This window comes from Mercenaria mercenaria, chromosome 5, assembly GCF_021730395.1.
Source record: "Mercenaria mercenaria strain notata chromosome 5, MADL_Memer_1, whole genome shotgun sequence".
In the NCBI taxonomy this organism is placed as follows: Eukaryota; Metazoa; Mollusca; class Bivalvia; order Venerida; family Veneridae; genus Mercenaria; species Mercenaria mercenaria.
Genome location: NC_069365.1, coordinates 96,480,081 through 96,493,031, shown reverse-complemented (window position 1 = coordinate 96,493,031; position 12,951 = coordinate 96,480,081). Strand labels below are relative to the sequence as shown.

The 12,951-nt window shown below is 34.3% G+C and overlaps 2 protein-coding genes across 2 annotated transcripts in view; both read left to right on the top strand.

The window, feature by feature from the left end:
• LOC128557228 (uncharacterized) overlaps nt 1-1,372 on the top strand; it is a 31,217-nt gene extending 29,845 nt beyond the window's left edge. Inside the window, exon 3 of the mRNA XM_053544387.1 lies at nt 950-1,372. Coding sequence (XP_053400362.1) covers nt 950-1,284 — 335 coding nt within the window. The 3' untranslated portion in view covers nt 1,285-1,372. The remainder of the gene's footprint in view (nt 1-949) is intronic.
• A 4-nt stretch (nt 1,373-1,376) lies between these two features.
• The window catches only part of LOC128557420 (receptor-type tyrosine-protein phosphatase epsilon-like), a 33,757-nt gene continuing 22,182 nt past the window's right edge, over nt 1,377-12,951 (top strand). The window contains exons 1-6 of the mRNA XM_053544791.1: nt 1,377-1,428; nt 1,516-1,743; nt 2,268-2,405; nt 4,889-5,029; nt 6,535-6,681; nt 8,822-8,959. Of these exons, the coding sequence (XP_053400766.1) occupies nt 1,377-1,428; nt 1,516-1,743; nt 2,268-2,405; nt 4,889-5,029; nt 6,535-6,681; nt 8,822-8,959 (844 nt within the window). The remainder of the gene's footprint in view (nt 1,429-1,515; nt 1,744-2,267; nt 2,406-4,888; nt 5,030-6,534; nt 6,682-8,821; nt 8,960-12,951) is intronic.

Sequence of the window (12,951 nt, the reverse complement as noted above, 5' to 3'; positions counted from 1 at the left end):
GAATGCCACGCCGAATGCCTAGCGTGTGAGCTAATCAATGTTTAAAAGTATTAAATATTTTGATCCTTACACAACATACAAAATATGTTTCAAGTCATAAACTATTTAAGGCAGTTATCACTTTATGTAGATAATATACATTTGGTGCCTTTCCCAAACAAACAATGATATGTACATGAACTCCGATATCTGACTCCCATTGCGTGAAAATATTTCACAAATTATTGCCGTCTGCTAAATAACTGATCTTTAATTAGGCTGTTGCATTTATGATCCATGTAACAAATAATTATATAGTGTATAATAATTTAGGTTTCCGTTTCCTAATATATCGCTGCACTAAACATACATATGTTACCGCCATTGATATTGCTTGAAATGTTTTTCTTTACTCTGATGCTTTGCTGTTCATTATGTATGAGCCTAAGTATTGAAATAAAAGTTGAAAGTTGAAAGTAATTTGTAACAGAATATTTGTTAGAATAATATGATTTAATGAGAAATTTAATCAGGTAACTGTTGAATCTACCATAAGAGAAATGACACGAAAAAAAATCCTCGAAGATTCTCATTTCGCATCATTACGCATACTTTCAAGATATATTGATTACTATGAAAAACTTGGCATTTATTTAGATTCTATTTGAAAAAAAATGTATTGGATTTAAACGAGAAATTTGCATTATTTAAGATATTTAAAAAAGAATAGATTTCATAAAACCATTCCCGGAGATGTTTATGATTATGAAAAGCTCATTACTGGAATCTTGCGAACAATACCCAGAATATCTAAATATGATAAAAGAATACAACCATTTGAACCTTTAGGAGAATTCAATTTCATAAGTCGTTCGCATTTTCTTAAATTCCATTGTCTTTATTATACCAGTGTGTTTATTTGCATACATTTTATTTTATATGTATCATTCCGATCAAATTTCACTTTCAGAAAATATCGCACTTGGACAGATATCTCGCCATATCGATAATATAGTAAGTGCACAGTGGTCATCAAACGCTAATGATCAAGATTTATCTACGTGCAGTTACACTGACAGCGCTAACCCACTTGAAAGGCAGACTACGAGTCTCAGATCAGCTGCACCTTGGTGGTCCCTTTGGCTACCTAATCATGCAAGATTCAGAGAGCTCTTGTTTGTTACCAGACACGATTCCTTGTGTAAGACCTGTACAGTGATCTTTAGAGGTGTTGCCAGTTTTCGATGGTTTATCAGAGAACATTACCAAATCAGCGTGTTACATTTGATTATATGGTTTAATTGAGTATTTTAGTTTCCATATATTTCATTGATACTTCACAACAATTTGAATAAATAATCTTTTACAATTTTGATCATGCTAAATTTTGATTATGCATGATACTATTATTTGTTGTTAATATTGCTACCGAGTTGTTTTGCAAGTGTTGTATAAACAGTTTGCTGTATGAAACACAATAATGATCCCATGACCTCGTTAATATATATAAAGTGTGTTTTTTATATATATTTTCAGTATATTTTCCGTCTTTCAAAGTAACTGTTCATAATATTACGGAAAATGAATTCACACGCAAAGTATATCGTACAAACGGAGTAACGTGTTACCAACATGACGCTTCCATTCCACAAGATACAACTGTCAAGGTCAATTGTACTAGTGCACCGGTAGGAAATCAAATACGACTTCAGCTTGCAAACAAGTCCACACAACTTGTACTCTGTGACTTCAGAGTATACGGAGGTAGCTCAGATATAAATATGAAGTAATATTTTCCGCCCTTCAGTCATTTGTGATATCGATCAGATATGATAATCAACATTTTCTTATGTTCATTAGTTGACGTTTTTGAAAATTAATACAAACGTAAATCAAATACGAACATTTCTCGACAGCAATTGAGATTGTGCACAATGTAAAGATAGAAATGACAGCCAAGATAAAGTTTACCGTTTACAAGATATTTATCAAAAGCTTTTTTCTCTCCAGTTTTTGAAATAGTACATTTATGCAAATGAAACAAAATATACATGTATACATGTAACGCCATGTCCTTTCTGACAATGAAATAATTCGTCTATGGACGTTAGCCTTGTTGATTTCCGAAATTTCTTTCGTGAAATCTAGCACAGCAATACCTGGAACAAGTCTTCTGATCACATAGCCTGTATGTATGTTTGCTGAGTTTTCATATAATACTCTGCATTAGATTAAAGGTTCATTTTTAAATTACTTATCTTTACTAGGATTTTATACATTTACTCCAGAATGTAAGGACCGGACTTGGGGTAAACCTTGTAGAAATGAGTGCGGATTCTGTAAAGGATTCTCACAATGTGATGCAGTTAATGGCAGCTGTCTGTCAGGATGTGAGCCAGGGTATATAGGACCTTTCTGCAGCACAGGTAATATCATTGACTATCGACAGTTTTGTGAGATATATATGATTTTATATCCAAAATGAAAGTAAGATTAGCCTTCATTTCACCAAAGCACAATTCAGTCTCCTCTGTCAGTTAATTCAAGAGTAGCAAATCAGTCGCAAGGTTGATACCTTTATTTTCTTGTTTCCTTTTCCCCCTGTCTTAATCAAACAGTTTAAACATATTTTCTGCGATTTACGGGAATATTATAATATTATTATTATTTGACTACGCGTTGCTCTTAGCTTTCAAAATGTAAAGCATCTATAATTTTTGGTTGCGAAAGACATTCCCTACATTTTATTAGTTATCATGACAGTAGTTTTTACGTCCCATGTGAAAACCGTAAAAGCTGTCTTCATATTTCAACTTAGTATTGTTATATTATTAGGTCCTTTAAGAATCTTGGAGCACAATTATTGAATATGTATAGTAATTATCAGCACAACCAAGTGCTAGGTGGCCGAGTTTGAAAACAATTTGCTTTGTTGAAAGTTATGCTTCAATAAATTATAGTCAAGGATGCTATATAGAGATAGTACTCAAGTTTTTCATATCATAGGTATGAAGTTAAAAAGCTTTGAAATGAAGACAAATGTCCATATATTTCTCAAAAATAGATATATCGACGATATTTTAATCAGAAGAGTAGAGTTAGAGCATTTAATACATTTAATATTTTCATGTAAAAGAAAATTTTGTGATGAAGGAAATGTAACTCTTGTTGAACATGGAGGGCAAAGGGACATAATATAGTGAATATTTTCTAATTGAGTGCATTTTATTTAACTTTTAGCTGTGATCTGGATTGTTAAATAATGATCCATGATACTGTGTGCTAAAAATATAGAACACCTGGAACAGTCTGTTAACAGCAAAAACATGCTGTAACAGAATGCAAATATTTAACCTTAATATTCAATACTAACCGGGACTCGAACCCAGGACCTCTCACACCTAAGACAGACACTCTACCACTTCCCTATAACAGCAGTAGCTATAGCTAGGCAATTAAAGTGCACCGACTACATTACGTGAACTGGAACAATTTTGTGACAATAACATCTTTATCGGTGTACTCCAGATTATCGGCTTTTTCGCTTTGTTTCCTAACGGTATTTTTTGTGTACCGGTCAAAAGTGTCCAAATTTCTCTGACTTGCTTTTTAGAGTATGAACTTACTGGTAGTACCAGTGAAATATAACATAACATTCACTGAAACGTTTATATTCGCCCTTTTGGCAGATGTCAGACGGCAAAGACTGTGGGCTTTGACCCAATATAAGCAATTATTTTACCAGTTTTGAGAGGATTTCAATTGATGAGAAATTACAGTTACAAACAAAATACCTTTCTGCAACACATGAAGTCATTAGCATTTACTGTCAATCAGTATTATGACTAAGATCGACTGTCATTCATTCATTCCAACGATTCATAGACAGAGTCCGTTTTTAATCGTAAGCGGTGCATTTGTAAAAACCACTATATTTTGAAAAATCGAAGTATGCGAAGAGCTCTGGTACGGTCTCTATGCTATACATTACTAAACGTAATGTAACATTGTAAATCAAAGCACTTTTCACACTTAAACCCTGTTCAGACTATAGTTTAAATGTGATTGAAAACAAATTATTTTTTTACATTTATTTTGTGTCCATACACGGTATTAAAATGTAGATTATTTGTAGGTCAGGTGGGTAAAATAAAGTAATAAAATGTTATTCAATTAAAACTGACAAAAAGCGGTTCCTGGGTGAACAAATCAGTAAGGTAGGAACTTCAGGGTCGGCGTGTTGAGGTGTAGTATGATAGAAGTTTCAAAATTTTCTCTGTACCCGATTTCACTAATTTAACGGAAATATCAGTTCATTGACTAAAGTCAGCCGAAACACCAGTTTAGTGCTTATATTTTAGTTACTAATTTAAGAAAATGATTTAATTTCACCCAGCTGAAACTATAGTGTAAACATAGTTGTAAAGACGGGAATATGTTGCAATTGCTACTATTAACTCTTTTTAAAGGGTCGAAATTACATCCCTTGTTAAAGCTCATATTATTAATGTTACGACTTTATGATACATACGTATGTGTCCTTTTCTTCTTATCAGAAAATGATAATACATATGCGTGTGATTGGGTTATTCATTGAGCATTTTGACACACCAGAGGCCTTCTCTTGTATGCATTTCTGATCACCTCAAATGGATTTTTCAGAAGTTATGCTCACATTCATTTTTAATGACTGATGCGGTTGTCGTTTGTGTTATATATTGTAATAGTTTCATATTTTTGGTCTTCATCAATATCCGACGCAGCGAAGCTTATCCTTATCGAAACAGTAAATTGACTGGCATATTCCTACGATAACATACAGTAGTATATACTACAACAAGACCAGTAATACCTGAAACATTCTTTTCATATTGTATATCTATCTATAAACTATCCATTTAATATGCAGAATGCACGGATGGCAAATATGGACAAGATTGTTCGTACACGTGTAGTAAGCATTGCAAAAATAATGATGCATGTCAAAAGGATGATGGGTCTTGTCCCAATGGATGCAGTCCAGGATACACAGACGACAAATGTGATCGGCGTGAGTTTTTGTATATTTTCCCCATCTATTAACGGAGGCGTATAACCTACACCGTACAAATATATCTTTTCGGATGAAAAAGTAGTACTACGTAGTGAAATTCAAAAGCGAACGAAAACGAGAAATGAGAAGATATTTGTTTTAAACCAGTCAGGTTGTAATTATTGTCCATTAATACTATAACTACAGTTCACAAGTACTGAATTATGTATGTAAAATGTGTGTTTCTAACATAGACAACATGTCAAAGTCAATACCTTTTGTCTGAGAAATGGATAACATTTAATGCAGTACCACCGAATGATTCTGTTAATAAATGATAATAGGTAAGGGTAGATTTCTCGGGAGACTTCTCCCACAAAACAGCTACAGAGCCAGGCATTTGCAATGTAGGCCAAAAACAAAAGAAAAGAAGCCGTAACGGACAAATATTATAGACGGGTTGATTCAAAAATCCAACAAGTACAATTTCATTTTATGCAAAATATAGAAAAACGGGGAGGGAATGCTACGTTCCTTAATCACAGTTACAGCGTAAACCACAGCAACACAGACACTCACGTACAAAAGACAAACACACACACACATCCACACATAATTAACTTAAATAGATAACCAAACAAACAAGACTGTATTGCACCGCCCAAAACACACAGACGCACAAGCACACAAAAAAGCAGAAAAAAAGCAACAATCGGACACCGTCTAAGAATTCCGGCAACCATAATTAAGGTAGGCACGATAACTTACCCGTAGTAAAAGGAGAGGGGATGCAAAAGCAAGGGAGCAGAAATGCAAGGAGAAAGGATAAATTGGGGCGATAGGGGGAGTGGGGAGGAGGATGAAACGCTAACAACAAACAAGACAACATACGAAACACAAAATACAAGACGGACAGGAAAAAGGCGCCGCCTTGGAACGGTCAGTAACCTATAAAAAGGAAACTGGAGGTTTAAATGCCAACTTCGCACTTACCCTAATTTCAACAAGTTAAGACTACACAATGTAGAAAGGTTCTAACATTAGTGACAAAATACCAAATCATATTAAGTACAACATAAAATAATGATAAATTTAAGGTATAGTTACAACAATGTACTCAAAACTTAAGTCAGAGCACCAAGAGCCTAACTTTTAAGGGCAGATCAAGAAAGCTTCAAGACAGAATTCCACTCCCTCCACCCGTTTATTTAGGATTTAGGAGAAAAACATCATGGAGTCTTACACTTTATTAGTCATCGCACCATCAAGTAAGAAAGCGTAGCTCGATTAACTGTAGAGGGGGCAATCACCAAACATGCACTGTGCTTTACGATTTTCGCATTGTATCCTCTTTAGACCAACCAGCATTTAACACATTTTACAAATATCTGATTAAAATAAGAAATATGTTTAATTTTCCTAATTTTATAAAATATAATATAGCTATAATACCTTATTCCAAAAAAAAGCTGATTTTCATTTAATACCATTTAGTAAAGTTGTCTTTTATCTGTGTTATACAGCATGCGACAATGGTTATTTTGGCGATGACTGCAAAATGAAGTGTAACCTAACATGTTCAAGATCGAATACATTCACCTGTGATAATGTAAATGGAAAATGTATAAATGGATGCATTGCCGGATGGGAAGGTTCCTATTGCCAGAATGGTAAGATTCTTTAAAACATTTAATATAGATAGTCACATTAATGAAGATTTTTTGTTCTTTTTGTTTTGTTTAACGTCACACCGACACAAGTATAGATCATATGGCGGCTTTCCAGCAATATCTAAATAGAGTACTTTCTAACGATGAACAAACGAGGATATTGCATCATAACAATAACAATACAACATTTATCCCTTATGCTTGGAACGACTATACCGGCATTTGGAATCAAATGAAAGGGTTTGACCAGCACTAATTGCATTTAAAATATGTGCGGCTATAGATGAATTAAATGCTCCAAACCAACCAAATGGCCCCGTTGCCATTCCAAAGCCGCCTAATGTGGTACTATACCCACATCCGCTTTGTTTCTGTTGAAGGGCGCCCACTTTATTGAAATTTTCGCAGGTGGCCATTTATAATGTTCTTTCCAGGCGCAGTCCGTTCTTTTCAAAGCGCTTAACTTCCCGTGACATCGAAAACACTGGCATACGTCCGCTTTTTTGCTGTAAAACAGCCCCGCACTTTCCAGCTCATATTTATCGGGAAGTATCTGTTTTGGTCTTAAGTCGATTTTTGTAATATTCCATATTTTGATTGAGAGATGCGCAGTCAATGGCGTTCAACTTGCTGTTGACAACTGTCTTATAACAACTTCATATATATACATTCGTCTTGATTTCTGATCGGTTGCTACTCCAAATACAGCTGACTGAATTAGTCCTGTCATTTATAGGGGTTTAACTACTATTTAAAATTACGGCTGATTTGAGCCGAGTTTAAGAGACTAATTACTTCATTTGATATAGTACGTTCCTATTCCTTATATACAAAATATTTAACGCATTGTTGCGATAAGAATACGTTAGAGTTATGTCTGATTCCTTATATGCAGGTATTATACATGGAAGCAGTATTCGATTGAAAGGAACTTCTGTTGTTAATTTTATAAACATATAACATAAACCATTTTACTTCCAAGATGACCGCCACGCACTTGCTGTGACGTCATTCTCAGGCATGCGCAGTCTTTTCCCCAAAGATACGCCTATGCTGCTCGTATGTTCCGGGAGAAAGTCCTAACCTGATTGACATTTGCTCATGTATATCGGATTTGAACACCGTAGAAGCTGCCGAATTCCACGAATAAAAGTTATTTTCTATTAATCCAATTTCATAATAAATAATTGCTAATTAGCTTGCGGGAATGTCATTTCCGAACTATTCAAATGGACTTTAAAAAGCACAAGCATATCTCAATTTAATCTGTCACTCATTTCTGCGTAATATCTTATATATCATCGATTCAAAGTAAATGTTTTTATAAGACGTTATAATAAAAAAGTATTGCAATTCATCATCATTATAGCTTGTTGTACATGTCTCTCGAACCATGAAATTTACATAATGTTGAAAACTGTCGCGTAGCTCATAAACAATGACAATTGGGCACCGAGCTTGTCTTTGTTTGAAAAATATCTGCGATGTATTGTCGTCACTTGATCGTCGGCGTTGGTTAAGGTTTTGATTTCAGTTTATTTTTCTCTATCAGAATCTATAACAGCTACAGCTTTTACACTTTGCACGCTTATTAATCATCATTATTGAGTTAGTAGGCCCAGGACCATAACTCTCAAAAACATTTGGTTAGAAAAACATTATTACGACGGTGGCCTTTCTGGGGTCGGACAATTTGAATTTCTTTGTTATTTTTGTGTTTAGGTTCCCATTGCGTGAATACTTACTTTATGAGCAATTGTGTTCTAAGAAAACTGCATATTCCTGGTTATTTTATGTCATAAGGTTAGTAAGTAGGCCAAGAACAATAGCAGCCTCATGTATTTGGTTAGAATTATGCCCCTTTTTAACAAAGCAAATTGTATTTTCTTGTTTTCGATTTGTGTTGTTAATAGGGTTCTCTTTTCCTAAAGACTTCAGTTTTAAATCTTTATACGTTTTGTCATCTTAAGTTGAGTATATAAGACAAGAACCTTAATTGTGTTGTCACATATTGCCTTATATCCGAGCGTTGACACATACATGCGGTGCTTTTGCAAATATTGGCCTTTTTATTTACGTTTTGTCATATAAATGCAAAGTAGTTAGTGTTTATTTCCTAAGTTTGCTTCTTTTTTTCCAGAATGCAAGAGTGGCAAATGGGGTAGAAACTGCAATAGTTCGTGTGGCAGGTGCTTTGATGCAACTTGTAATCGAACAAATGGTGTATGTCCGAGCGGATGTGCTGCAGGATTCAAATTAACAAAGCTATGTACTGACGGTGAGAAAATAATATCTATGCTTTTGAGTGAAATCAAGTGCACTGGCAACGTAAAGATTTTATGCATTTGAGGTTTGAAAAATGCCTAGTTTTGAGTTATTCAGTTTAAATAATATCGCCAGCAATATTCTTAAATGAATGTTTAATAATATTGGCAAAATTTAACTTCAAAGCGATTTGTCGCATACTTTTCAAATAGCCATATTGATTTGAGAAACGCGACAGAGGTAAATGTAAGACAAAACTTTATTTTATATATCTGTAATGATTACTATGTTTATAAAATGAGCAGCTTTTGCCATTTTTAATTTTCATGATTGCTTAAAAGATATCAGATATCAGTTATCCTTATGACTGGATGCGGTATGTTTGAATTAGAAAGGGCTTATTAGATCGTTTTGTTGTCGGATTACTATAATAAAAAAAATCACAGAAATGATCATTTTAAGCGTTAATGTTTTAAAAATGCAGTTTATTGTAACAAGTTTAAGTGTGTTACCTTTTGATAGCTTTTCTTGCTACATATTAAAGTGAAATGTAATACAATCATTTTACAACACACATGATATTAATTAACATTGAAAAAAAGCAACATAGAATGCGTCATATAGTTCCTGATTGCAAATATATTTTCTCACCTTAATTTTACTATGCTGACTTTTATGGTCAACATATTATCATCTATATTGCACAAAACATCGTAGTTTCTAGAATGAAAAGTACACTATAGTCAGACGTTATCGAAAAGAAATATTTATTTCAAATAAAGGCCATCTGAGTTCAATACAATAGGAACTGGAAAATGAATTTATACATTTAAGTGTTTTGTTGTTTTTTACACCTAATTTGAAGCACAAAACATTTCTGGAAATTCTAAGCATATCGATAGAAAACGTTTTATTTGATCCACTGATTTTTCAACATACATAGGCCCTGACCTGGATAAATTGGTACCATTTTTCTGGCAAATTCTCCCTGTCATATACGGGTACTTCTAAAGAATCCAGGGGGGTGGTTGGGGCAGTCTCTGGCACAGAATACGGTTTGAATTGAGAGATTTTTAAAATCTGCTTCCGGTCGAGATTACTCTAAATCCAGGTTATTAGAAAACTGTCTTTCCACCTGACATATACATGTATGTGGAAGGACTGAATCCAATGGTTTTTTAAGATGTTACTTAAGGTGGAATGCGCCCTAATTTTTTTTCTAAATTTCGTCCTGTTATACTGTGAATAATTCAGGATATATGCGCTTGAGTTCCGATTTTAAGTCCCTTTTCCGTTATAGATCTAAACAGTGGTAAAGTGTCCACAAATCCATAAATCTGTTCTGATAGCTCGTCCAGGCATCCGGCTTTTATACAACTATTTACAAAGATTCTCATGTCGAATTGATTTCCATTATGGGCAACTAAATGCTACTTTTTTCATTCCAGCAACCAAATCCATTCGATACATTTTTTTAACACATCACCAATGGTGAACCGGAGAGCGGTTTTCCTTCTTTATATAAAACCTTTCTATCTTATTACTACAATCACAATTCCGGTCACTGCTAATGCCTGTTTACTGATGTACCCGTTTGGAACGACGTATTGGTTGAATTTTGTACCGTTCATGGACATCGCAGAATGTTGCATCTCATCTCCTTTCCCCAATGATGTAGTTTTAATGTCGTAAAATATGAAATTTCTGCCAATGTTTCCTATATTTTTGTTTGCGTGGCAGAAGTCTATGGCATCGGGGATTCTCTCATTTTCGATATCTTCCGTTTTATCTGTACACTCTGATGCATATGTAGTGCCTTCCTTAATTTCGGAAGAGGTATTCACTAAGAGTCTTTTCTTCTTCAATTCCTAACGTCTTTGCTTGAAGTGATTTTCTGATTTATAAGATAATCCATCTGTCTGTCTTATAAACAAGTATATAGTCTAGTATTTTTTTGTGGAGAAAGACCTGAATTTTCTATAACTCTATTCACATATCCAGTTCCATCATTAAACCGCGCGACTCCAGCCGAACACCGAATGTTAAAACTTTCACTGGAATTGTAGTTTCTTATTTTAGGAGCTTTGCTCCAAGCAACATTATTCAGACATTCATTTGATTGGGTTTTGCCAGCTGTCATGAGTTTTCCCGGATTAGAAATAAAAGGCGCCAACAAAAATTCCATTTTGTGTCTCAATGGTTGGTCGGTCAGAGCATTGCCTTTAGGTAAATTAGTATGTTTTTCATTTCTGCCACTCGTATTTGAACACTAATGACCACACATACTGTGATTGTAATACATATATTATAGAATTGCTCATGGCATCCTCCGTCCCTGTTCTATTTTGTTTGACAGCTTTAAAGAAACATTAAAGTACTGTATTAAAATTAAATACGAATAATTCAGAAAAGACAGTAATCTTTTCAAGTATTGGCTAGAAAAAATTCCCATATTTAATTCATAGTTGTGAGACGTTGTTAAACATGTACAGATGTTAAAGCGTATCAGCAACCTTGATTTATCTCTATTAAAACGGTGCATAGCAAGGGACATATCACTATACACCTACGTTTTGCCCAGTGGATTATTCAACGATACATCATAGTCGAATAATGTATTATTTCATTGATCTTGAGAATCGTTCTTATACGAACATAATACACTATTCATTCCACGGCCGCATTTTGACCATGTCGCGTCTTGACTAACAACAACTTCAACTTGGTCTGTAACAAAAGTATACAGGACAAGAACAATAATTTAGGACTGTGACTCAATGCAGACTTGGAGCGCCGGTATAAATTACAGACTCCGGTATATACCGGATTAACAAAATTTGAACGAAAATATCTTAAATGTATATATTTTGTAACCATGGTGATCCTAACCCTAACCTTTAGTCAGTATTTTATGCTTATTATACACTAAATGCGTGCGGACATGCTAAAATATGCATATTTTTGCCGTGCGCTACAACTGATAATCACTTTCGGGCATGCGCAGAAGACCGCTCCAACACTGTAATGAGTTACATGGATAATTTTAGTCATATAGATACTCTTCTCGGAATAAACTTTCGAAGTAACGAAGTAACGGAATATATCTTGGTTGGTATTTCGAGTAAAGTTAAGTTACACATGGATAAATTGTTTCGCAGTAGAATTAAACAAATTAAATGTAGTATAAAGAATGATTTCAATAATGTTCTATAATATATCCTCTGTTCCCTAATATTATCTGAGCCACATCATGAGAAAGTCACGGCTGATTAGGGACCGCCTCGTTATGACTCACCAAGGAAGAAGAAGTTATGTTGTTGCTTTTTCGTGCAGTATTGTTGATATGTAATATTGTATAAATGTAACCAGGAATGACTGCGCATCACTTCAATTAAAGTGCTTCCAACAAAACAAAGATCGGCGCAAAATCTTGAATAAACGCTGTATGATAACAACCTTTATGCAAAAGGTCCATTTCTACCATATTTTGTGATGTATTTTTGGTAAATGCCGAGATGTAGGATAACGACTGCCTCTCCGCCTGGTATGTAATATGAATCTCATTTGATGCGATATCTCTGTTCTAAATCACCGATTTTCACCGTACTCAGATAGTTTTACATCTGTCGCTACTAAAGGAAGAGTTTAGGCGAAAACACTTGAGTGAACATCATGTGTTCACAGCCTGTTCAGTCACACGAAACAGATTATATAATTATTATATATAAACCATACGTTCGCGACTTTCATCATTGATCATTGATCAGACAGCAATTGACATTGTAAACAGAGATAATCTGCTATATCACTGCGGGGAATCACATGATCAAAATAATCTCTAAACCAAAATAAATTTATAAATAATATGGGGTAATACTGACGCATCTTTTGCTGTAAATCTAAAATATAGCCTATCATATGGCAACATATATGTATCCTAAAACTACATAGATTTCAATCACAATCACCTTCTGATTATCTAGAACACTTCAAGAAACTGATACT